The following is a 23,638-nucleotide window of genomic DNA, read 5'->3' as shown; positions in this document are numbered from 1 at the left end:
TGTTCGAGAAGCTCTGTCTAGTGGGGTGGGAAGAGCTTCAGTAGATCATTGTCAAGGGACATGTTAAGTGCAGCCCTAGGGGCGCCAGGTGGAATATGGGAGCACAGGGGAGGGATTGGGAGTCGGAGAGCAGAACTTCCAGGGAGCTGGGTCTTCAAGCGTTAGCAGTGTTCCCACTTAGGGGACCTACTAGGAGCCGCTGCAGGGGTTGAAATCAGAAAATGGGGAGCCCAGACTGAGGCCACAACAGAGGAAGTGGGATAGGGGGATAGGAGGGAGACTCGGCCGGTGGAATTGATAGGAAGTGAGGGCAAGACGATGTCAAATCTAGTGCTCTCAGATGACCCCACACTGCCTAGGGTGGGAGGGTCTCTCTGCAGCTTTCTAACTTAATTTAGGGTAAAAGTGAGTCTGGGCTAAGTCCCAGGGAAACAGGCCTTGCCCACCCCGCAGGAGAGAGGCCTGCGTACTGGCATTTTTCTGGGCTGCAAAGCCCCGTTAAGGAGGACTGGTACTCAGGATTAATTTTTTTTTCGCAATTACTGCCCAAGTTGAAAAAACATGTTTATGTATTCAGAAATATTCACAATTTATTTAAAATATTTACCATGCACCTGTCTGTCTTACTCACTTTGTAGAGTTGGTATCATGCCTTCCCTTCATGGGGCATAGAGCTCATTGCTTTTACACTTGATCTTTTAGCCCCATATCCCTTTTTTGAAACAAAATCTCACCAGAAATGTCCAGTGTGTTGAACAGATATAAGAAAAAAAAAACCCAAATGTAAGACAGAGCTGTTTTGAAGGAACAGATGGCCAGGAACCATGTCCCCACTGTCCTTCTCCACAGTGTGGGGAGACCCCCCAGCTCAGAGCCCTGTGGACCAAAGTTGAGCCCAGCGGTTGTCAGAGAGAGGTCCCCCCACCGGCTGCACATTTCTGAGGGTTGCGGATTCTCAGCCTCACCCTGAATCTATGGAATCAGAACGTCTGGGAGTGAGGCCTACAATCCGTCTTTTAACAAACCCTCCAAGTGGTTCTGATGCCCAGAACTGGGCGTGACTTGTCTTAAGTCATCTGGGGAGTTTAATGGGATTCAACTCTCGAGTGCCGAATGCGAGTACAATTCTAGGGTATCTGCTGCAGGGGACACCAAGAAAGTGAAGTCCAGGCATTAGTTGTCTGTTGCTGCGTGACAAACGGGCCCAGAGTTGAACAACTTAAACAACAGGGTCTTGAATCCGGGTGCAGCTTTGTGGGGTCGTCTACCTCGGGGACTCCCATAAGGCTACGGTCAAGGTGTTGGCCAGGGCCTCAGTGGGCTCGAGCTTCTGCTGGGACAGAGTCCGCTTCTAAGTTCGCTCGGTGACTGTGGGTAAGATTCAGATTCTTACAGGCGGGTTGGCTGACAGCCTGGCTCCTCACTGGCCGTTGGCTCAAGGCTGCCCTCAGTTCCTTGCCACACGGGCCTCCATAGGGCAGCTGGCCTCCTCGAAGTGAGCCGGCAAAAGAGAGCGAGTGAGCATCCCCAGGACAGAAGGCATGGTAGTTTATAACGTATTTTGGGGAGTAGCTTGTGCTCTATTCTATCCATTAGTAGTGAGTCATGAAGTCTAGCCCACCTTCAAGGGGAAGGGATTACGCATGGGCAGGAGGTGGGGATCTTAAGAGACCCCACAATCCCTTCTTCTGCCCTTTCATTTACAACTGTGGCTTCAGATAAGTACACCCCTAACTGTGGAATCAGAGAAGGATGGTGGTCATAGGGGTGAGCACAAGTTCAGTGATGTTTCAGAGGGAAGTAAAACTCTCTGGGTGGAAAAATCGGGAAGGCTTCTTGGAGGAGACAGCATTAACAAAGGATTTTGAAGAAATGGAGGACATGCCTCTGGCAGGAAAGAGAAGGCCAAAGTGAAGGGCTTGCTCAGGTATTCGGGTGTCAAAATCTTACAGCCTGGGAGGAGCCTAGACAGAGGTAGGGAGACTAAAGCTGAGCATGGAGTCGGAGCCATAGCGGGGATGGTTTCCATCGTTAGATGGAGGCGCTCGCCGTGACTGGGGACAGGGGACGGTGACCAGAAGGCATGGCTTCCATTACTGCCGGGGCCAGGATTGAGGGGCTCTGAGCCCAGTGCTCTCTCCTGCCCCACCAGCCTGGCCCTGAGGTCCACACCCCATTTTCTCTTGCAGTTCGGACGCACGGAAGTCATCGACAACACACTCAATCCCGACTTTGTGCGCAAATTCATTGTGGATTACTTCTTTGAGGAGAAGCAGAACCTCCGTTTCGACCTGTAAGTGGCAGCTGGTGCTGAGGATGGGGCTGGGGGAGGAGCCACTGATGGGAGGGGACCCTGAAGGACCTGGGGTTGGTAGTAGTTCCTCTTACCAGGGAAGGGGGGGCCGTGACATTAGAGGGAGCTCAGGGTTGGCCCGGGATAAAAGTGACAGTTAGCTAAAGTCCAGCCCCACCCTTATCAGGAGACGGAAAAGAGGCGGGGAGAGGGATCAGAGGTGCCCCAACATTCGTCTCTCTTAAGTGTGGGAGGGCGCTGAGCAAGCCACCTGACTCTGGGGGCTAGTTGAGGAATGATCTTGGGAGGCCTCTGGGAGACTTTTTCTCCCCCATTGACGTCTCCTTCTGTCAGAGCTTATTCTGGGAGAGGGTGCCCCCCAGCCTCCCCTCCTGCAGAGGTAACCTGAGCGCTGGGGCCCAGGGCGTGTGCGTGTGTCTCACAAAGATGCGAGTGCCCCTCTGCCGAGGTTAAAGATGATGATGGGATTTCAGTCTGGTGAGCAGCTGGGGGAGCCTTGTTTTGTCATTTTTCCAAGGCCTGGGGGTGGTTAGAAAGGACTATATCCCAGAGAATTGTGGACAGAGTGGGCCTAAAGGGGGTTGGGGGCTTGCCAGAGCAGAGGGAAAAAGTGCCATGGAAGGACATGACTGTGGAGAGACTATGGAGGACTTGCAGCCCATTGTGGAGAAGTCACCATTTTAGGGACATGTTAGAGAGAGAAAGTGCTAGAGCAGGGGTAGTTCAAGAATGGCTGCCCCTCAGCAGGAGGCATCTGGGCCTGGATGGCCCGTGGGCGGTGGTGAGGGAGGTGATGCTGGACGAGGGGCTGCAGGCTCAGCTCCAGGTGAGCAGGCTCCAGGTAAAGGGGGGGTGCCCAGGTGCAGGTGGAAGAGGTGAAGGAGTTAATGCCTCCCTTGTTCTTGAGTGGCGAGGCCCAAGGTCAGGCTGGGCCGGCCTGGGCAAGGTGAAGCCATCGCGGAAGGTCAAAGGCAAGGTGTTGAGCTCCAAGGGCACCTCTCCTTAGCTGGGAAGATGGGAGAACAGAAGGGCGAACGGTGAAGGGCAAGGTGGCTCAGCCACCTGAGAAGCAGCCCGGGTTGCAGAGCAAGTTTATTTTCTGTTTTCGGTCTTTAACGAGGCGTAACATTCACATAGTGAAGCACACAGATCTTCTGAGTCCGTCCCATGACGCTTTTTTATATCTGTTTACGCTCATGTAACCATGACCCCGGTCAAGAGACAGAATATGTCCAGCCCCCACAAGGCTCCCAGCCTTTACTCCCAGAAATATCCCACTGTGTCAGAGCCTGTATTTTGGGGTGTAGGGGTCCTGACTCAGCTCCAGGACCCCGGCAGTTCTGGGCAGGGTGCCCCAGCTGTCTTTACCATCTCTGTGTGTTCCCTGCAGATACGACGTTGACTCGAAGAGCCCTGATTTATCCAAACACGTGAGTTCTGCCAGTGACTGCCCAGAGATTCTGAAACTCTCTTCAATGCCAAAGTCTGGGTCAGCCTCGGGCTTCACTTTGACACGGACCGTGTGTCTGATGCTGCTTCTGGTCATTTCAGAGCCCACCCACTTCTAGGCACGGGGTGATGGGGGAAGTGGGGTGGCTGTGGGCAGAGTGGGTGACACTGGTTTTCTCTATACCCTGGGTGTGCAGGATTTCCTGGGCCAGGCCTTCTGCACCCTCGGAGAAATCGTGGGGTCCCCTGGGAGCCGCCTGGAGAAGCCCCTCACGTAAGTGTAGAGGGGAGTGGGGTCTGTCCGGATTGCTTCCCCAGGGATGGGCCAACCTCCCGTCCACCCTTAGCTCAGGGCGGGGGCACAGCAATCTGCCACTCATGGGGGGTGATTAGGAATAAGGAGGCCTCATGGACCCTGCCTTTGCAGGGTGTTTAACTCAGTTAACTTGGAGGGACCCAGGTTTAGTTATTAGAGCCCCATATTCCTGGGACGGCCTGAGGCACTCACTATCTAGTCCACTCCTACCTCCCACCCTTGCCAATGTATAGGGGAAGGAATCGAAGCCCGGAGAGGGGACTTCCCCAAGGCCCACAGCTAGGAAATGGGAGAGCTGGGATTTGAATTCAGGGTTCTCCTCACATAGCATATCCCTCAGATTGTTCACCCTTGCCATAGACCAGAGGTGGGCATGGTGAGGTGCCCCTCATCTCACCCTGCCCCCCGACAATCTGCATTATGAAGCTGTAAGTGCTTTTAGGGGAAGTTGTTCCTCTGGGTAGGCCTTAGGGTGAGGAAATCCAAGGCTTCTGTCGGTGGAGCCTGCAGGCTGCTGTAGGGACCAGCCAGGGTTTGCTGGGCTGCGGGGATGCCCTCTCTTGTCCCTATTTCTCAGGAAGCCCTAGGAGCAGAACCCACATGAGAAGAGCCTGCAGACTGGGACAAGCGTCCCGGCCTCGTGGCAGGGTGGCAGGAAGGGGCTAGCAGGCTGGGCTGGGCTCGGCCCCCTGCTTGCTTCTGCCAGATTCGCACTGGATGCCGTCCCCTTGCCGTGATCAATAAGGGCAGAATGTGTTATTGTCGGGGAGGGGGTCTCTCCCCCAGGCCCTTGTCTCTGACCGCCACTAACTCTGTGGTAACTTCAGGCCCCCCAGAGAGGCCTCTCTGTCCCTGGAAAGGTCTCCTTCTCTGGGTTCACAGAGAATAGCGAAATAAACTATCATTTACTGAGAATAGGGAACAAACCCAGGTTTGGAGGGCTCTGAAGTTTATAGAATTTGGGGTCCTCAGAGTGAGGGTGTATGTCCGCTCCTCTCAGCTCCCAACCGCCTGGGTCAAAAACCCACTTGTCATTCGGGCCTCTTTCCTCCCTGCTGTCACCCGACCCACCTTTGGTGGACAGGCACGCCTGCTGGGGGGATTGAGGAAGACCTCCGCAGGAGACGGCTGGGGAGGCGAGCCTTGGGGAGGCAAGCGAGATCTTGGAGATGATGGGTTGGTGAAGGAGGGGGACCTGTTTGCCTCACTGAAAATGTCAAGTGTCTCACTTGACCCGAGCACAACAGCTCCCTTTCCCTGGCGTCTCTTCTGAGCCAGACCGCCATTGGCTGCTCTGATCTCACGGATTCTCTCAGGGGTCTCCCCGTTTCACAGTCCAGCCACTGAGACTCACGGAGGTAGAGCAGTGGTTCTCAAACTGCAGCAGCCTTCGACACCATCGGAGGGCTTGTTAAAGCACAGATTGCTGGGCTCCCCCACCCCCGCTGGTTAGTCTGCTGTGGGGCCTGAGAATTTAGATTTCTAACACAGTCCCCGGGGATGATGGCGGTGCTGGTCCCCAGACCACTCTTTGAGAACCCCTGAGGTAGAGTCACCCAGCACTTCACAGCAAGGTTTGGGAGGAAGACCTCTCCTTCCTCTGGCCTGCGGCTCTTGGTCCTGTTTTGATGTTGACCCAGACTAGATCCCTGTCTCCAAGAATTCCGGTGCCAGGTGCTATGGCCTCTCAGGATGGGGGTACTTGACTCATGGCATGTTCTCTCTGCCTCTCTCTCTACAGGATAGGAGCATTCAGCCTGAATTCCAGGACAGGCAAACCCATGCCAGCTGTGTCCAACGGGTAGGTCAGCAGACATCTCTGGCCCTGGAGTCCTCAGACATCCAGCCGGCTCTGCAGAAGGGGCCTCAGAGTCCAGGCCCGGGCCCTGCTCCCACTACTGTGCCTTCAGCCCTGGTGTTGCGGGGAGGGGAGAGGGAGAAGGCCACTCTGCAGCTGGCCCCTCTCCCATCTGGCTGGAGCTCCAGCATCCCCAACCCCAGTGGCTCATGGGACTTCAGGGAGCAGGGTGGGGAGCCGAGGTAGGGGCTGCTTCAGTGGTCAGCAGGGGCTGGACACTTGCCCTTCCTCTCTCCCTGGCTTGGTTTCTTCTGCCTCTCCCCTCTCGCCCTTCTCCCGTCCCTCCTGTTTATCTCCTCACCCCACTTCCCCTCCGTTGTTTCCACTGCTGGATGTCAGCCTCCTTGTGGAATAGATTCTGCTAAATCCTTACTTTTTGTATTTGCTCACCTGCTGTGGTGGGCCAGCCTCACTCCCCGGGCCTCCACCCTGACCATCTGCTTTTGGCCGGCTTCACGCAACTATATGCAATAAAGACGCCCCCCCCCCTTCGGTACTCCTTCCCTCTCCCCCTCTCCTGGTTGGAGGGAGGGTGCTCTCCTGAGGGTGTGGGATGGGGCAGGATAGGGAAGATCTGCCCCAGGTGACCAGCCTGGAGGTCACCACTGATGAGCATTTTGGCTGAGTAAGCCAAGCTCCCCTGGCCTTGCTGAGAGCTCCTGGGAGCTGGGGTCCCGGCAGCCGGACTGGCCATGGGAGCAGCTGGATATGGGAAAGGGGTCTCTGGGGGCCCTGGGTACCCACAGCCCAGGAAGGGTGTGGATGCTGTTTTACAAGGAGAGTAGGGAAGCAGCAGTCAGGGAGAGAAGCAGAGAGGGAGGGCCAGAAAGGCAAAGGGAGAGAAAAAGGAAGGCCCGGAGCAGGTGGGAGCGGGTTGCGTCTGGAGGGGAGGGAAGGGAAGATGGGAAATCAAAGAAGGGCCCAGAGGCAGAGGGAGGAACAGATGGAGAAACACTGGCGGGGGAGGCTGGTGTGAGGATTCTGTCTCTCTGGTCAAACAAATCATATCTTTACACCCAGGGAGGGCCAGACCAGGGTGGGGGCACGCTGCCCAGCTGCCCATGTCTAGGGGGACAAGCTGGCAGGCCCAGTCACCCACCTGCGGCAGGGGAACCTCCAGATGAGGCCCCCGCTCTACTCACCTGATGTGGGGAGGTCTGGGCTGTCTCAGCCTCTGGGGCCGGCTCTCCTGCCTCCTCTACTTGAGAGCCTCTCCCTCCAAACCTGGCACTGGGGAGAGCTCCATCAGTGGTTCTCAAAGTGTGTTCCGCAGGCAGCGTGCTGGGAGCCCCGAGGCCGGCCTGAGGTGTGGGGCTGGATTTTAGCAGTTTGGTGAAATTGCAAAGGAAAGGAGGCAGGGAGGGAAATGATGCTCCTTGGGGGCCTTTCTTGTGCCATGCAGTGTGCGTGCACGTTCTTACTAATGGAGCCGACAAACACACTCCTCCTATGGGCGAGGAGACCGGGGCTCAGAGAGGTACAATCATGAGTCCAAAGTTAAGCAGCTGCTGGACAACATGACATTTTTTTCTCCTTCCCAGTGGCCCCTGGCCGGACTAGGGACCCCCAACCCCGGGTTCGTCCCAAACACTGAGAGTGGGATGGGCTGGTGCCTGAGGGAGGGGGCCCTCCTGACCCAGGGAAGAGGTGGTACAGGTCCCCTGGGTGAAGCCCCACCTTGGGAACTCGCCCTCCTGGAGGGGTTCTTGGGTGGGCCTACTTCATGTCCTGGTTGCCCATCTCACTGAGTAGCTGCATGAATGGCCAGGCTCTCTCTTCCCTGGGAGAGACCCCAGCCAAGGAGTTCAGGGGAGGTAGCCATGGGAGAGAGCCTGGACAAGCTGCGACCAGGAGAATACCAGCCCTTTTGCTTCACTCCCTCTTGCTGCTTGCTCTCCCACCCATGATAAATCAGAGTGGCTCAGAGTTGAAATGTTCCAGGACTCTGGGGGTCAGCTGGGTGCAGGGTGGGGTGGCTGGCCCACGAGGTCTTTTGCCCACAGAAGTGGTCTTTGGATGGAAAGTTTGAGAACCACTGGTCTGGAAGCCTCCGGGTGAGTCTGGATGCTTTTCCGCTTCTAGGACTTTCATTGCAGACACTACCCTTCCTGGTGGGCTCTTGGGGAGCAGGGGGCGGGCAGCTCCAGGCCTGGGGGGCCTGGCCCAGGAAGCAGTGCCCTAGGCCACACTGCCAAAAGTATTTCAGGAGACTCTGTCTTCTCGGGGGCTCTGGGCAGATCTGCTGGATGGGGAGGGGGGAGGATGAGGAGGGCCGATTCAGGGAGTGTTCAGACTTTGTGTCTGTCTTTGTCTGGCTCTCCATTCTTTCATCTTCTCCTCTCCCAGTGGTGTCCCAGGGAAGAAATGTGGCACCATCATCCTGTCCGCCGAGGAGCTGAGCAACTGCAGGGTGAGTGGCAGAGTGACTCCAGGACAGGACCTGGTGGGGGTGGGGGTGGAGCAGTGACGGAGGGCAGGCTGCTCTCCCTGTGACCCCAGGGCCATGTGTGTCCTTGGAGGGAATGTGAGGAAGACAGGGCTCCCCGGGTTCACCGGGCTGTCCTGGAATTCTGTAACATCAGAGCTAGAACGTTGTCTCCTCCTTTTATAGCTGAGCTGACTGAGGCCCCGAAGGGACACAACTCGCCCACAATGAGCAGCAGAGCCGGCTGGGCCCTGGTCCCCAAGCTTCTAGGCTCCTCCATTCCCCCGTCACGGTCTCCTCTCCCTGAACCAACACGGCTTTGGCTCCAGCCCCGGCAGCAGAGGGGCTTTTGCAGTCGTGAGCCTGGGTGCTTGGCAGTTACTCGTCATGTTTCACTTTTAGCTCTGGAGTAGGGTGACACCCTGCATGGATTGAGGGAGTGAGGACGCGTGGTTGGCGTGTGCGAAGCCAGAGGCTGCAATCCCACGCAGCCCTTGGTTTTGCTTCTTCTGTGGGACTGTGGAGAAGCAGGAGATGGGGACAGGGGAAGGGGTAGCTGAACACAGTGAGGAGGGGCCTGGGGGACCCGATGGCTAATAATAATGACGAAACACAGAAACGATGATAGTTATTATTCATCAAGGGACAGGCATTTTACGTAAACTGCCATTATTCCTGACAACAATCCAGAGAGGTAGGTACTGTTGTTAGTCCCATTGTATGAATAAGGAAATTGAGGCTCAGAGAAGCTAAGCCATCTGTTCAAAGACAATAAGTGGTAGAGTCACGGTTCTTTTTTTTAATTCTTTTTTTTTTTTAAGATTTTATTTATTTATTCAACAGAGATAGAGACAGCCAGCGAGAGAGGGAACACAAGCAGGGGGAGTGGGAGAGGAAGAAGCAGGCTCACAGCAGAAGAGCCTGATGTGGGGCTCGATCCCACAACGCCGGGATCACGCCCTGAGCCGAAGGCAGACGCTTAACCGCTGTGCCACCCAGGCGCCCCTAGAGTCACGGTTCTAATCCAGGTCAACCCGATTCTAAAACTGGGGCTCATTGCCAGGCTTGCGTGCCTCTTAGGTTAATGAGGAGCCACGAGTGGGAGTGGGGTGGCTCCTGGGGAAAGAAGGAAGAGGCAGCCAGAGTGTGAACACAGGACCAAGCCTAGGGTAACCTGGGAACCCAAAGTCACAGTCGGCTCAGGGAAAAGGGCCTAGGAGGGAGGAGGAGAAACAAGATTTTCTGACCTTCCTGGGAAGTCAGTGCAACTATGGTTATTTGTTAGCTATAAATATTTACCATATTAGAAAATAAAATTGATAAATTAAAAATATACATATTAATTCATTTAAAAATGACAATAGTTCAACCATTACAGGATAACATAAATAACAACTTTTTAAAAAAAATAACTGTATTTTCCAAAACAAAAGTCATTTAGTGAGAAGAGTGGCCTTGTTTTGCATTTTGTAAATCTCTTTAATGTCAGGCTGAGCAGAAGAGGGCTGGAGTCTCATATCTGCTTCTGCAATCTGTTGTGATATCCCTGTTGGGTAACTTCTAGAAAATTCCATGCCTTATTGACATTATTATGAAAATCGCTTTGGCCCCATGGACCACCTCTTGGGGTCCGTGGTCCGTACTTTGAGAACTGCTGCTATGGGGGTAAAAATTGTCAGCCAAGATTAACTGAGCAATTATGCTGAGCCCCACACTGTGCTTACGTGGTTTACATGCATCGACTGATTGATCTGTGTTATTATAATGTGATGTACGACTGTAGGTAGTATGAGGTATTATCGTATCTCATAAATTACGGTTTTTTATTTTATGCGGAGGTTAACTGACCTGCCCAAGGTTACATAGCCACTGGGTGGAAGAGATTTGAACCCAGGTTCAAATTTGGTTCTAGAACCAGGGTCTTTAACCGCCAGGCGGTGGGGTCCCCAACTCTGCTTTCGGGGGCTTCCGGGGGGAGAATAAGACATAGAATTGCAGTACAGCGATGACCACATCAGCTTATACACAAGGGCCCATTCTCGGGCTTCTGTGTCTGTTTACCTCAGTGGGTCTGTGGGAACTTGACAACGCCTGTCCTGACCCCCGGCCCCAGCAGAGGGCTCAGTGCGCGGTAGGCACTCACAGAGGCTCTCTCTGGAATCTGTGACCGAATGAATGACCAAATGTTTAGCAGCAGGTGATGATGGAAACTCTTATAACTGTGTATGCTGACCATCCGGAAGTTACTGGGGGTCAGACAAGGGAGAGGGAACCCAGCTGACATTATAGTAGAGCTCTTTAAGCTCCTGCGGCCTCAGTTTCTCCACCTGTACGTTGGGGCTGATAGGGGTACCTGGAGTTCGTGGAGGCGGCTGGGCCTAACAGGTGCGTGGGGAAAGATGGAACCTGAATTCCTTGAAGCCTAACTTGGGTTTGCCCCCCAGCTTCTAGCTCAGCTGGTGATTTCCTCCCTAGTTTCTAATTAAATCAGGTAATCGCAGCGCAAATGCTTGGGCTATTCTAAAGCTCCCGACAGCGCTGGGCGCTGTCCTTGGTCTGCGTTTCCGGGGTTGGCAAAACAGTCCCTGTTTAGTATTTACGAGGCGCCTCCCCCTTCTTCCTCCTTCCCCACCCCCCTTCATCCAGGGGTGGTAGCGGTTTTCCTTGATCTAAGCTGTTCCAAGGCAAGGAGGTGGGGGGTGGGCTCCCTTCCTTCCTCTTGAGATTGTCAGCTCCTTTTCTTTTGGGGCGTCTTTGGCTGCGTTGTGTCTTTCCCTAGAATACTTGCGAGGAAAAGAGACTAATTCCCAGCATCTGGCTGAATGAAAATAATTACATCTGAACCGCTTCGCTTCTGTGTTCCAGCTCGGCATTCAGTGGGCGGATCAAAGGAAGAGGGTGGAGTCTGAGGGGTTTTTTTTTCCCCCCTCACCAGAGCAGGCTTTCTGCTCAAGTGAATGCGTTCTGCCTAAGTAGACAAACCCTCCATCCACAGGGACCGTGTGGGCGGCTGGGGACTAGCGAAGGCGCGGAGTGGACTCCGGCGGGTCGCCAGCACGCTCTGATAGGTTATAGAAACAGCCTTGCTCCTCGATATTTTAAATACCCAGAAAGTTGCAACAATCAGAATTTGATCCAAAATACTATTCACTGATACTTGACGTTGACAATGATGAGCTTGAGCTCCTGACGGGCCTCTGAGTCACCCAAGATTTAATTATGCTCAGCAGTAAAACCATCATTATTCCCTCTCATACTGACAGCATTTGCATGGTCCGCAGGGCTGACCGGAGCCCCTGGTGTTCACAGTCTATCTGAGCGTCACCGTGGGGCTTGGCGGTGGGGCGGGGTGAGCGCCCCCAGCCCACAGACACAGAGAGGCTGAGGCATCAGCCCCAGACTGCTGAGCTGTGGACTCCTAATCCTCAGGGAGTACTTCCCTCAGCCACGGTGAAGCCGTAAGCTTTACGGTGCAAGGAGCGGCGGTGGGCTTCGTGATCTTTGTGGGGCCAGGAGCCTTCAGCAGGCGTGGTGAGTGGCTGGGCTTCTAGAGAGTTCCTGGCCAGATAGCGCATCTTCAGGTCCCTGTACACACTGGTGAGAGTGAGCTCACCTCTCACAAGCCAGGGGAGCCAAAGCTTCTCACCTGTGGCTGCCCTGGCTCCCCCCACCCCCACCCCTTAGGTATCACCAGCTTGCTCGCGTGTGTTCATTAGTTTTAGCAAATATGCCTCGGGTCAGTCCTTCCCTCCCCACCCCCCAGAGTTTCCAATTTACTATGAGAGACAGAAATACCAACCAGCAATCACAGTACAGCAGGGGTCCTTAACTTCATCAGACCTGTTGCTGCTTCTTTAATAGCAAGTATTTTATAGCACTCTTTACCATCCTGAAAGAAAATCCATGGATAATACCATATAATAGGTCCAAATACATACAGGTGAAGGAATAAGCCCTTGCAGCTACCTGGAAGAAGATGGGTCCAGGCAAAGAGAACAGCTTGTGCAAAGGCCCTGGGGCAGGGAGTTAGTGATGAGTGACGCCAGAGAGGTGAGGGAATACATGGGAGTAGGAGGCTAGATGGTGCAGGACCTTGAACGGGCCTGCTTAGCAGTTTTGAATCTTGATAAAGTCAGAACAGACATCAGGGACATGTTCTCACTGTTCTCGGGAGAGACATCAGGGAGAGCCCAGAGTCTCCATGTGGGCCCCTAGGGAAGAGTCCTGGGAGGAAGGGAGAAAGATAAGAAAAAAGAGGTAAGGTGAAGCAGAGGGGAAGTGGTGAGGCCTTTCTGAGGCTCAGAAATATGAAGGTCGGTATTTGGGAGAGATGTGTGTTGTGGCTAGGATCTTGCCTGATCCACGACCAGAAGTCGCACGTCACCCTTTTACAAGTTAGTTTGTAATTTTTTGGTCTTAGAAATCATCCCGCTGGTTTAAAAAAAAAAAGAAAAGAAAACAACACAAAAACATTTTTTCCTGATGCTAAAAAATAGCATGTTCGCAGTGGACGTGATAGAAAATACGAAGAGATAATTGTTGTTGACATTTTAGCGCGTTTGCTGCATTTCCTCCTTTCTTCTAGGTGTTTATATAGTGTTTTCCTTCTAATTAGTAGAATATGGTATCTGGATTTATGTTCCCTCCCGTGTCATTAGATATTCTTTGAAAACATGTGTTTAATGGCTATATATTATTCCTCTATTATGGATGGCCATAATTTATTCAGTCTATTCTCTTATAGGAAACAGTATCATCCACACCGCCATGAACATCCTCCTAGCCAAATCGTTCCATTTTCTTCCTTTAATTGATGGATTTTGGTTGGTATCCCAGACACATAGGCTCCATGCGTGGGAGGGAAAACGGTCAATCTGCGGTTTTCAGCGTCTGAATGACCAAATCAACAGATGTACAGCTGACGAGATTGTTTGAGAAGTCAGTCATTAAGACGGCAGAGAAAAGCCCAGCTTGACCCCCACGGGGTTATTACAGTCAATGTGTAGCGACAGGCCCGATCTCCTAGACCAACTCCTCCACCCACCATCTGTGTTCGAATCGGCTGTAGCCTACGGGGTCTTTGTGTATACCCCAAAACACCTGCACCCCAGGCCCCGTGTTTCTGCAGTTTTATCCTGGGGAGCTGGGGCTCTGGGCCCTTCTGTGAATGCGGGAGCCCTCTCAGAGGTCACAGAATCACTCTCGACTCTGCGTTGTGGTCCCTCCTGCTGGTGTGCTGAATTTCAGAGTTATGGCTAATGATTCTTTTTCTTTTTAACTGATTATCTTTTTTTCGGACTAAAACAGACAATGTACTAGTTCTGGGAAATTGGGAAAACCCAGCAAACTTTGAAGAGAAGCCAATAAATGTCACCATGGTTTCATCTATTGAAAAGTTCTTTTGAGGGGGTAGTGTGTGGACAGGAGGGCAAAGTGGGTAAGCACTTGGGCTCTGGATCCATTGCTTACTAGCTGTGTGGCTCTGAGCAAGTTACTTGACTTTTCTGTGCCTCCGTTTCTTCCATTGTAAAATGGCTTTATTTACATTGTGGATGTTTTATTTGTCATGTTTTGTTTTGTTTTTTTTTGACAGAGATAGAGACAGCCAGTGAGAGAGGGAACACAAGCAGGGGGAGTGGGAGAGGAAGAAGCAGGCTCATAGCGGAAGAGCCTGATGTGGGGCTCGATCCCACAACGCTGGGATCACGCCCTGAGCCGAAGGCAGACGCTTAACCGCTGTGCCACCCAGGCGCCCCTGTCATGGGTTTTTGCACTGACTTTGATTTTTCAAGATGTCACATTAAACTTGAGTTTGGTGACTGAGCTTTTGGGCTCCTTCCAAATTTTTGCATTTACCTTACTCTTGTTCTGAGCCTGGAGCAGGCCAGCCAGACCCTGCTTCCCTTCTCCCTTCCTGGGTGTGGCTACCCTCTCCTGGCCTTCAGCCCACCTGCTGCCCTCTGGGCCTGAACTCTGACCTGCAGGGCCCTGTCTGGGTCAGGGAGGGCTACCGCGCTGGAGTAGGCCAGGCAACCCTGGAGAGAAAGGCTGTTTGCTGTAGTCTCCCCAGCAGCCTGATTAACATGCGGAGGAAAGATGCAAATTGAGGCAATCCTGCTGTTTTAGAAGAACTTAATATGTTTTTTTAAAAAGATAGGGCGAAAAGGCAGAAATTGCAGGAAATTATATTTTGCAGGAGCTGTTTATCTTCTCCACAGTTGATGCCAGAGAGGCGTGGGGTTTGGGAAAGCATTCCACGTGCTCAGAGAGCCCCGCCTCCAGCTGGGGCTGCACACAGCGGGACCTCTGACCTCAGCCAGGACTGGCTGCTTCCTCATCCCGCTGGCCCAGTCCCTCTATCGCCACCCCCCAGACTCTTCCTGGGGTCCATTCACTCACCTGCATTTAAGGGGAGCGGTCCAAGCCTTGTCCGCGTGATATGACTATCGACATACCTCAGAGCCACCTCCAAAAGCACAGTCCCCCGGAAGGTGGGTGGGGGGATGGGGCATTAAGGAGGGCACGTGATGGAACGAGCACCGGGTGTCCTCCGCAACTGATGAGTCGCTGAGCTCCACCTCTGAAACTAGTAATACAGGATATGTTCATGAATTGAATTTAAATGAAATTAAATTAAGAAGAAAACAAGCCTAGTCCCCAGACAGCTACAGTTCCTTGTCTCAAGGACTCCCCATGGGGCGCGCACCCGTGAGGGAAGGAGCTTGCCTCGGTCACAGCCTAGAAGTCTCACTGCAGGTCTGCTTTATCCCCGTGCATTCGGCAATGGCACAACAGTACCGATGATCACAATGGGCTTTTGGCGAATGTTTCGGGATCTAGATTGGGTTAGGGAGGGCAGATTGGGTTGAGCGGCGGAATCGGAATCGGGGGCCAGCAACACCTCAGGTGTTTGCCCTCAGCGGGGATAAGGTGTAGCTCGCTGGAGGATTTTTCCAGTTAGCTGAATTTCAGAGCCAGGCTTTTCTTTCCTTTTTTTTTTTTTTCTTTCTTTCTGTAATTTTAACTAGTTTGCACGGAGGAGGCCTTTCTAAAATGGATTTCACACTTCTCTGACTCCTCAAACTGAGGCTACAGAACATAATTAAACTTATCGGGATGATTCGGGGTCATCGTTTGGAATCTCAATTATTAAGCTTTGGAGCCAGACTGTCTTGTTCCGATCCCAGCATCTCCTCCTAATAGCTGTGTGGCTTTGGGCAAGGGTGTTAACCTCTCTGGGCCTCAGTTTCCCCATCTTTAAAATGGGAATAATAATGGTTCCTACCTCATGGGGTTGGCGAGAGGATTAACGGAGCTGACAGCCATAAAAATATCTGCTTACAGATTAGATAGAGCCATATCCTACCGCCACTTTCGTAGCTAACGCCGGTTCAACATTGGCGGTTGTGTGGGGTTCAGCCCAGGAGTAGATGGCGCTCCACAAATGTTGGCTCCCATCTTACAGCTGCTCCATGCTAGGCACCGTGGACCGGTGTTTGACATAAGCCCTTGGCTTTACTCTTCCCGCTGGGGTCCCAGGGGGCATTCTTACTCCATCCCCCCCCCCCCCCAGGAGAACAGCCAGGCTTAGGGGACGTTGCTTGCCGCAGGCTGCTCAGTGGATAGGTGGCAGAAGTGTGGCTCCAAACCGGGGGCCTTGGCTCCTGTGTACAATTCTGCGTCAGGTGCCGTGTGGGGACAGTGGTCCTCCCTGGGGAGCACTAAGTGGTCCTGGGAGTGATGATCTGTTACGTTCTGCATCCGTGTTTTTCTGCTCTTCCTCCTTCCCTTCCTGACCTTGCAGGGCCTCGAGGGGTTCTCCTAGGAAGCAACAGTGAAAGCTCTTACCCCTGGATTTTGTGGCATTGGTTTTGGTTGGTTCAATATATGTGTGTATCTTATAGTCAACCCGTGCAGCGTGTTGCACGTGGCTTGCCTGTGTTCTTTCGGGTGAAATCCAGATGGGTGGGGTCACAGCTGGAGTTCCAACCAAGCCGTATCCTGGGGAAGCTGGAGGGGCTCTGGACTCCTGGACTGTCCCCTGAGTGCCAGCCTTCTCCACTGCCACCCCGTCACAGTATGCTCTCGGTGCCATCGGCACCGAAGCCTAAATTGCCCAGCATTAAAGGACAGAGTCATTGGCCTGTCCAGCAGGTTACTTTACAGATAAGGAAACTCAGGCTGAGAGCCCAGAACTCGGGGCACCTTGCTGGGCTGTTCCCCCTGCTGTCCTCAGCAGAGTTTGAAGGTCAGTATTTTCTGGTGCCACGGCCAACCGCCCCTGTGGGGAGGAGCGAGGGCCGGCTTTGTAAGCTTATGAATGGTGCAGTCCCGTAGGGCCGAGCTCAGTTTAATGCCTGTTGTTGTATTTCCCCTTTCCCATGGGCCTCACCAATTCTATAGCCAGCATTGGGAGGAGCCCACTGGGTCCTAGGCCGCCTCCTTTTTCTAGGCCATGGGAGACAGCTCTCCAGGGAGACATTGAAAATGCTCCCTCCCTCCAACATGGAATGGGATCAGAACTTTCTTCTGCAGAGATACAGTGACTGCAGGGGGCGGGCTTAGAAGGCTAGAGATCTTTCTGGGAGGCTAAGGGGGTAAGCCCCGCCTGGGTGACCCTCTATGTGACCTTGGGCATATGACAGGCTTTAAAAGCCTCAGTTTCCTCATCTGTAAAATGGGCAGAGTAGTGGAGTTACTTCATATGGTTGTTATGCGGATTCAGTGAAATAATGTGCGCAAAGAGAAGGCTTCGCACGGTGACCTGGGTGTAGTAAGTGCTCCGTAAATCAGCCGGGCTCTTATTCCAGGCCTGACGTTCCAGGTTTCTCTGGAGGCTTTAGGATTCCCGGGGCTCCTAGGCCTTGCGAGCCCCCAGTCCAGTGCCTTCTTCCTCTCGGGTAGGCCATGAAAAGGGACATGATGAAAGTCATTACCTGAGCCCCTCCGTGTGCGGCCACTGTGCCTCAGCACTGCCCCCCCCAGCGCCTCCCTTGAGGGGCCACTTCCGGCCCAGGTTAACCCAAAGGCCAGCCCCTCCCTGCGCATACCCGCCCCGGAGTCTGAAGAAACCGGGAAGGAGGCCTCATGAACTGGCCTGCTCTCTCCCTCAGGGAGCGGAGTGACGTGCCGGAAGAGACGTGACTTTGAAGTCAGGTCATACGTGTTGAGTTGCCACTCTACCAGTTACCCGCTGGTGATCTGGGGCAGGTTAGCTGCTTCCACCCCCTGCTTCCTCCTTTATAAAAAAGCCACCAAGGATTACCTCAAGGGCTACAGGTGATAAGGAGCTCAGGGACTTGGCCATACGTATGGTGTCTGGTAAATGTGTGCTGAACGAACGAATGAGTGAGGGGAGGGATGCTCTGTGTTTGTTATTGTCAAATGTCCTTGAGGGAAGGCACGTGAGGGGGTGGGGGTGGGGCAGGGACAGAGGCTACGCAGATGGTGTGTACAGGGAAGGGCAAGAATACGATTAACCGTAATAGTTTGCACGGACATGGCACCTGGTGTGCGCCATACGCTGTTTCCAGCACTATTGTCATATCGACTCATTTCAGCCTCACAACAAGCCTCTGAGGTGGGCTGCCGGTACCCAGTGTTACAGAGGAGACAACTGAGGCCAGACAGGGTGACAACTTGCTCTAGGTCACACAGCTAGAAAGGAATGGCACTGAAGCAGACAGCCTGGCTCCAGCAACCATTTTCTTTTTTCTTTTCTTTTCTTTTTTTTTCCCGGCAATCATATTCGTAACCATGACACCATACCCACCCCAAACCTTTGCCCGTGCCCTTCAAACACGCGGGAGGTTGCCTTTTCATCCCCGCCATCATTTTGGTCCTCACCGCGCTGAGGGACACTGATCTCACGAGACCGTCTTCCCCCGTGAGAGGAAGGGGGCAGTGTGAGAGCTAGGTGACTTCCCGACAGGCCCCGGCCCTGAAGGCAGGCTGGGCCCCAGGGACTAGAAGACAAAGCCCTGAGCTCTGGCCACCTGGCAGCGGATCTGTCAGGATGCAGACCTTTCAGGTGGAAGAGGCCACATGGGGATGGATGGAGAAGAGGGCATGGGGGCATTTCTGCCCAGTGCCCTGTCGGCCGCAGCAAACTGAGGGGAAGGGTCCGGCAATCCTCACCAGGGCCTGGGTACCTTCTTTGTGCTCTTGGGCTGAGTGTGGCTTCAGCCAGGGCCGTGAACTGGTCAGGGCAGTCAGATCCCAGGGCTCGGCCTGGTGAACTTGGGGGAGTCGCTCCCTGCTTTGAGCCTTAGGCCCCCCTGCTGTAAAACGGGCCGTATCTACCTTAGAGAGTTGGGTGGGCCTCTCATGGATTAGTGGGTGTGAAAGTGATGTTCCATCCTTTTTTTTTTTTTTTTTGAGATGTATTTATTTATTTGAGAGAGAGAGCGAGAGAGCGCGAGAGCAGGGGGAGGGGCGGAAGGAGAGGGAGAATCCCAAGCAGACTGCCCGCTCAGCACGCTCAGCACAGGGGCTCCATCCCATGACCCTGAGATCACGACCCGAGGGGAAAGCAAGAGCCGGGCGCCTAACCAACTGCGCCACCCAGGAGCCCCAGCGATGTTTCATCTGGACTGTCCTCTAGGAGCCACCCAGGGTGTGAGGGGATGAGGCGGTGTGGACAGAGCGAGGGCTCTGAGGTCGGCAGACCAAGCTCGGAGTAGCCCTGGGCGGGTTGCGTCACCTCTCTGAGCCTCCGGGTAAAACAATAACGGATTCGCACACATCAGTACCGATGTGCCTGCATTCTGCCTAGCACTCTGTCTTTAGTCCTCGCAACAGCCCTTTGAGGTGAGTGCTGTGATCAGCCCCGTGTTACAGAGGGGAAACTGAGGCTCAGACAGGTTGCCTCCCTTGTCTGAGGTCGCACAGCTAGAAAGTGCCCCAGGATTCAAACTGGGGCAGCCAGCTCCAGAATCCACCTGCTTCACCCCGGCAGCCGCCCCCCCCCCCCCCGCCACCAGCCACTGCTCCATCAGACCTGCCTGGTGGGGTTGTTTGAAGATGAAATGAGACCCCCCAATATTAGCCCAGGGCCTGGCCCTCGGTGGGTGCAGGGCAAACGCAACATGCTGTCCTTTAACCAGCTTGGTGCTCAGAATCCTCCTGTTTTCCAGGGCCTTGGGGTTGTGTTTCCATGGGGATTGGGGCGCCCTCCAGCCGTCTCCTGCCTCACATCCCCGTTCTCCCTCCTTCCCACCAGGATGTAGCCACAATGCAGTTCTGTGCCAACAAGCTGGACAAGAAAGATTTCTTTGGGAAGTCCGACCCCTTCTTGGTGTTTTACAGAAGCAATGAGGATGGAACGTAAGTTCCCTGACAGCGCTTCACCCCCTTTCCGGCAACAGGGAGGGAGGGGTGTGGTGACTTGCCAGGCAGGGGGGCTCCTGCTCGGGGGTAGTGCCCGGACACCTGGTTGGGAGCGGAGGGGAGGAGGGGCAGCTCCCAAGCAGCAGTGCCATTCTGAGGGTCTCAGCCACGGTGGGTGCTAGGTGTGCTGGAGGTGAGGGGAGTGGGCAAGAGCAGGGCTAGGGTGGGAACAAGGGGCTCCTCTGATAGCCCCTCCCTTCTTCCACGCAAATCAGTGCGTGTCTCCAGCCCACCCCTCCTCAACCCACAGCCCTCTGAACACCCCACTACCCCACGTGCCCCCCACCCAACTACCACACGCCCAGCACGGCACAGCCAGACCCTGTTACCTGCCGAGCCCCACACCTTGCCATAGGCTTCATTCAAAACCGCACGCGTCTTTAAAGCCCCCATTTCCTCCTCTCCTCTCCCTAATCTGGAAGCCACCCACAGTATGACGGAAACACACACAACACGGCGACAAATGTAGGTCAGGCACACACACGGATGCACGGATTCTAGGTTGAGGGTCTGGGGACCTTGGTCCACCCCACCGACTCGCTGTGGGACCCGGGGCAAGTTATGCCCCCTCTCTGGGCCTATTTCGTCATCAGGAAAATGAACGAGTTGGATTAGGCCGTCTGCACGGTCTCTCGAGGCGGCACCGCTCTGGGAGGCTGTGGCCACTTTCGGCCGGGCTGCTGCAGAGCCAGGGAGCGATGGGGCCAGGGAGGTTAATTAGAGAAACACTGCTGGAGAAGGGGAACTTGGAAGCAGGTTTGGAAGGAGAGGGAGAAAATGGGTTGGGGGGGAGGGGCGGGAAGAATAACAGGCCAGAGAAACGGCGAGTACAAAGCAGGGGTGTCCGGAGTGGAGGGCAGAAAGGCCTCCTCCAAGTTCCCCTTGATTCTGGAACTCTGGGTGTGTGTGTGTGTGTGTGTGTGTGTGTGTGTGTGTGTGTGTTGGGGGGCAGGGAGGAACAGGGAGGAGGTGTGTTTCAGTTCCAGAGAAAACTGATTTTAAAACCTGAACGAACAAAACAAGGGAAATTAGGTATGATCATTTGCATAACAAAAGGAGTCTTTGTCTCACCAAAGGACTCCCAGCAGGATTTCTTTAAATAATTCTTGTTGACTTCGACTTGACTTGAGGGAGGGAGGGAAAGGGCCGACTGATGTTCCAGACGCCCACGGAAATGTCCACACAGGTCCCCTCCGGAGAGGCGATGCCTGGTCAGGCTGGGTCTGTCTCGGAGGTGAAGGCTGGCTGGCCAGGAGAGGGGTTTGGGAGCAGGAGAGGGGTGTGTTGCAAAGCGTTTGCCAGTGATTGTTCTAGCAGAGCCTGTGTAGGATGGGTGGGGAGGGGGCAGGGAAGAGGGAGAGACTCGTGACTGACACCATGAACAGGTGGGAGGTGCTGAGCGCAGGCGAGCATCGCTGGGGAAATGCAGGGAGGAAGTGGGGAGGGGAGGACGGGGGGCAAAAGGACAGTGAGCAGACCTCACCAGGCAAGACTGGGGTGGCCAGTGAAGTCAGAGCCCCTCCCCGGTAGTGGAGCTGTGGGAAACCCAGAGTGTTAAAAATGGCAAAGGAGCCGGTCAGATGGGGGAGGCGATGTGAGTTTATTTGGGGGCGAGTTTCACTTGAAGCATAAGCTGGATCTCTCCAGGAGGGGACACCAAGGGCAGCGGGAGACACCCACCCAGAGGCTCCCAAAGGGTGGGCCAGTCTGCGGGCACAGGTCAGAGGCTGCCCTGGTGGAAGTAGGGTGATTACCCAGGGTTTGAGCAGAAACGAGTAGAAGGTTTGGGAGACACCCCCAGTTAGGAAGAGGTCAGGAGGAAGGTCATCGGTGAGGGAACCCAGGGAGTGGAATGTCCTGGAAGGAAAGGGGAGGAAGCATCCACAGAGCACCGCCTGTGCTGCGGGCACTGTAGAGTGAGTATGTGACAGAGAGCAGGGTTCTGGCGGGCTGCCTGCTGTGTGCCTTTAGGCAAGTCTCTTAACCCAATAGAACTTTCCAGAATGATGGAAATGTTCTGTGTCTCACTGTCCAGTACGGTCGCCATTAGCTACATGTAGCTGTTGAGTATGTGAAATGGGGCTCGTGTGACTGAGGAGCTTAACTTTTAATTTAATTTAGATTAATTTCAAGGTAAACAGCCCCATGTGGCTAGTGGCTACCATATTGGACAGTGCGCCTATAACCTCCCCCTCAGTTTCTTGGTATGTGCAGTGGGGATAATCCTACCGCCTTCTTCACAGGGTTGCTGTGAGGACCAAATGAGCTCATATGTGTCATGAGAATGGGGCCTGGCAGTGTTAGCTACTGGTCCCCCCCCCCCCCCATTTTACAATGAAGGGGAAGCTCAGAGAGAGAAAGCCACTTGCCTGGGGCTGCACAGCTGGCAGGAGGGGCCCTGGGACTGGAGCCTCACCCGTCTGACCTGTGGGTTCATGCTCTCCCATACCGTGCCCTGAGTGGATGTTGGGGTGAATTGAGTTGAGCCAGGAGATGTCTGCATTTCCATGCCAGGGCCCGGCCCCCATGGCAAATGTAGCAGCGAGGTGAGGGGTCTGTGGATTTGGTGATGAGGGGCTTGGGGGACCTTAAAGAACACAGCTTCAGACCAGAGCCTGAAAGCAGAAACAAGACTTCACAGGGCTCAGGGAGAAGCACTGAGGGAGGCAATTGGGCTAAGAGCTGAGAAGACCCGGCCAAGAAATTGGTTGGCAAAGGAGAAGAGACAGAGAAGTCGGTGGGTCCAGAGAGAAGGAGGGGCTGGGAGGGGCCACAGCAGGTGGACGGGACTGTTCCAGGTAGGAGGTCTCTGGAGCCCAGCCTGGGCCTCTGCACACTCGAACTTCCCTCCCTTTGCAGCCCAGTGGCTGCTCCTGATTCTCCCTCCCGCGCCCCCCTCCCCAACCCTTTCCTCTTCCTGCCTTAACTGCCTGCCCCAACTTGGGCAGCCATGGCCCCCTCCTGTCCCCGTCCCCATTCCTGTCCTCGTCACCAGCTCCGGGGTGTGTGGGGAGGTCTCCCACATGTATCTCCACACTCCAGTGGGCGGGCGAGAAGGAGCAGAGAAGAGAAACGCTGAGCCTTGGTGACAGGAATGACATTTTGACTTGAAAATTGCCAGAGAAGAAATGGCAGAGGCTGTGTGGGCACGGGCGGGGCCCAGGCACTTTCCAGGGTGACCTTTCCAGGCTGGGAGGTGGCTGGGGGGAGGCTGGGAAATCTCAGGGGGACAGCCTCTGCCTCCAGCTCCGCTCTGGCTCCTGGCTGCCCCTCCGTGTTGGCAGGGCAGGCTGCCAGGACGGGGCCAGCAGGCATGGCATGGGGAGTGGGCAGGGACGCTGGATTGGAGCCCGGCGGGGTAAGCCAGTTCGACACTTTCCGTTTGCAAAGCAGGCATGTGGATTCAGACTGGAAGAGCTGAAAGTGTCTTAAAGATTGTCTAAGCCAGGGGCCTCACTTTCACTGCCTTTGAAATGCCAGTGAAAGCTGTGGAAACTCTCCTCTGAGACATACATCTATTCATTAGTTTGTTCCAAAAAAAATATTTAGTGAACACCTTACTCAGTGCCAGGCACTGGTCTGGATACACCAGGGATCAAGGAGGACCAAGCCCTTGTCTTTACAGAGCTTGCATTTTAGTGACAAACCATAAAATAAATAAGGAGAAACATAGACTATGTCAAATGTCAAATGATAACAGGTAAAATAGAAAAGAAGCATGGAAGGGGACTAGGGGATGTCAGGGTCAGGGGACCAGGGGTATACATTTTCTATCAGGGCAGGTGCTTATATCAGACGGGTGATGTATGAGTAAAGACCTAAAGGAAGTGTGGAGGTGAGCCGTAAACATGGGAATCTGGGGAGACAATGCTCTAAGCAAGCATATCA

The 23,638-nt window shown here is 54.2% G+C and overlaps 1 protein-coding gene across 2 annotated transcripts in view; it reads left to right on the top strand.

Annotated features, from left to right (window-relative positions):
* CPNE5 (copine 5) overlaps nt 1–23,638 on the top strand; it is an 88,896-nt gene that overhangs the window by 35,155 nt on the left and 30,103 nt on the right. Inside the window, exons 4-10 of one of the 2 annotated variants that reach the window (XM_045777817.2) lie at nt 2,190–2,293; nt 3,705–3,744; nt 3,961–4,037; nt 5,821–5,880; nt 7,941–7,991; nt 8,284–8,347; nt 19,584–19,687. In XM_045777817.2, the coding sequence (XP_045633773.1) occupies nt 2,190–2,293; nt 3,705–3,744; nt 3,961–4,037; nt 5,821–5,880; nt 7,941–7,991; nt 8,284–8,347; nt 19,584–19,687 (500 nt within the window). The remainder of the gene's footprint in view (nt 1–2,189; nt 2,294–3,704; nt 3,745–3,960; nt 4,038–5,820; nt 5,881–7,940; nt 7,992–8,283; nt 8,348–19,583; nt 19,688–23,638) is intronic. The other variant, XM_045777816.2, reaches the window with a different exon arrangement.

The sequence above is a fragment of the Ursus americanus genome, chromosome 32 (genome assembly GCF_024610735.1).
Source record: "Ursus americanus isolate L20-20 chromosome 32, mUrsAme1.1.p, whole genome shotgun sequence".
Taxonomy (NCBI): domain Eukaryota; kingdom Metazoa; phylum Chordata; class Mammalia; order Carnivora; family Ursidae; genus Ursus; species Ursus americanus.
This window is presented reverse-complemented; position numbering and strand designations above follow the sequence as displayed.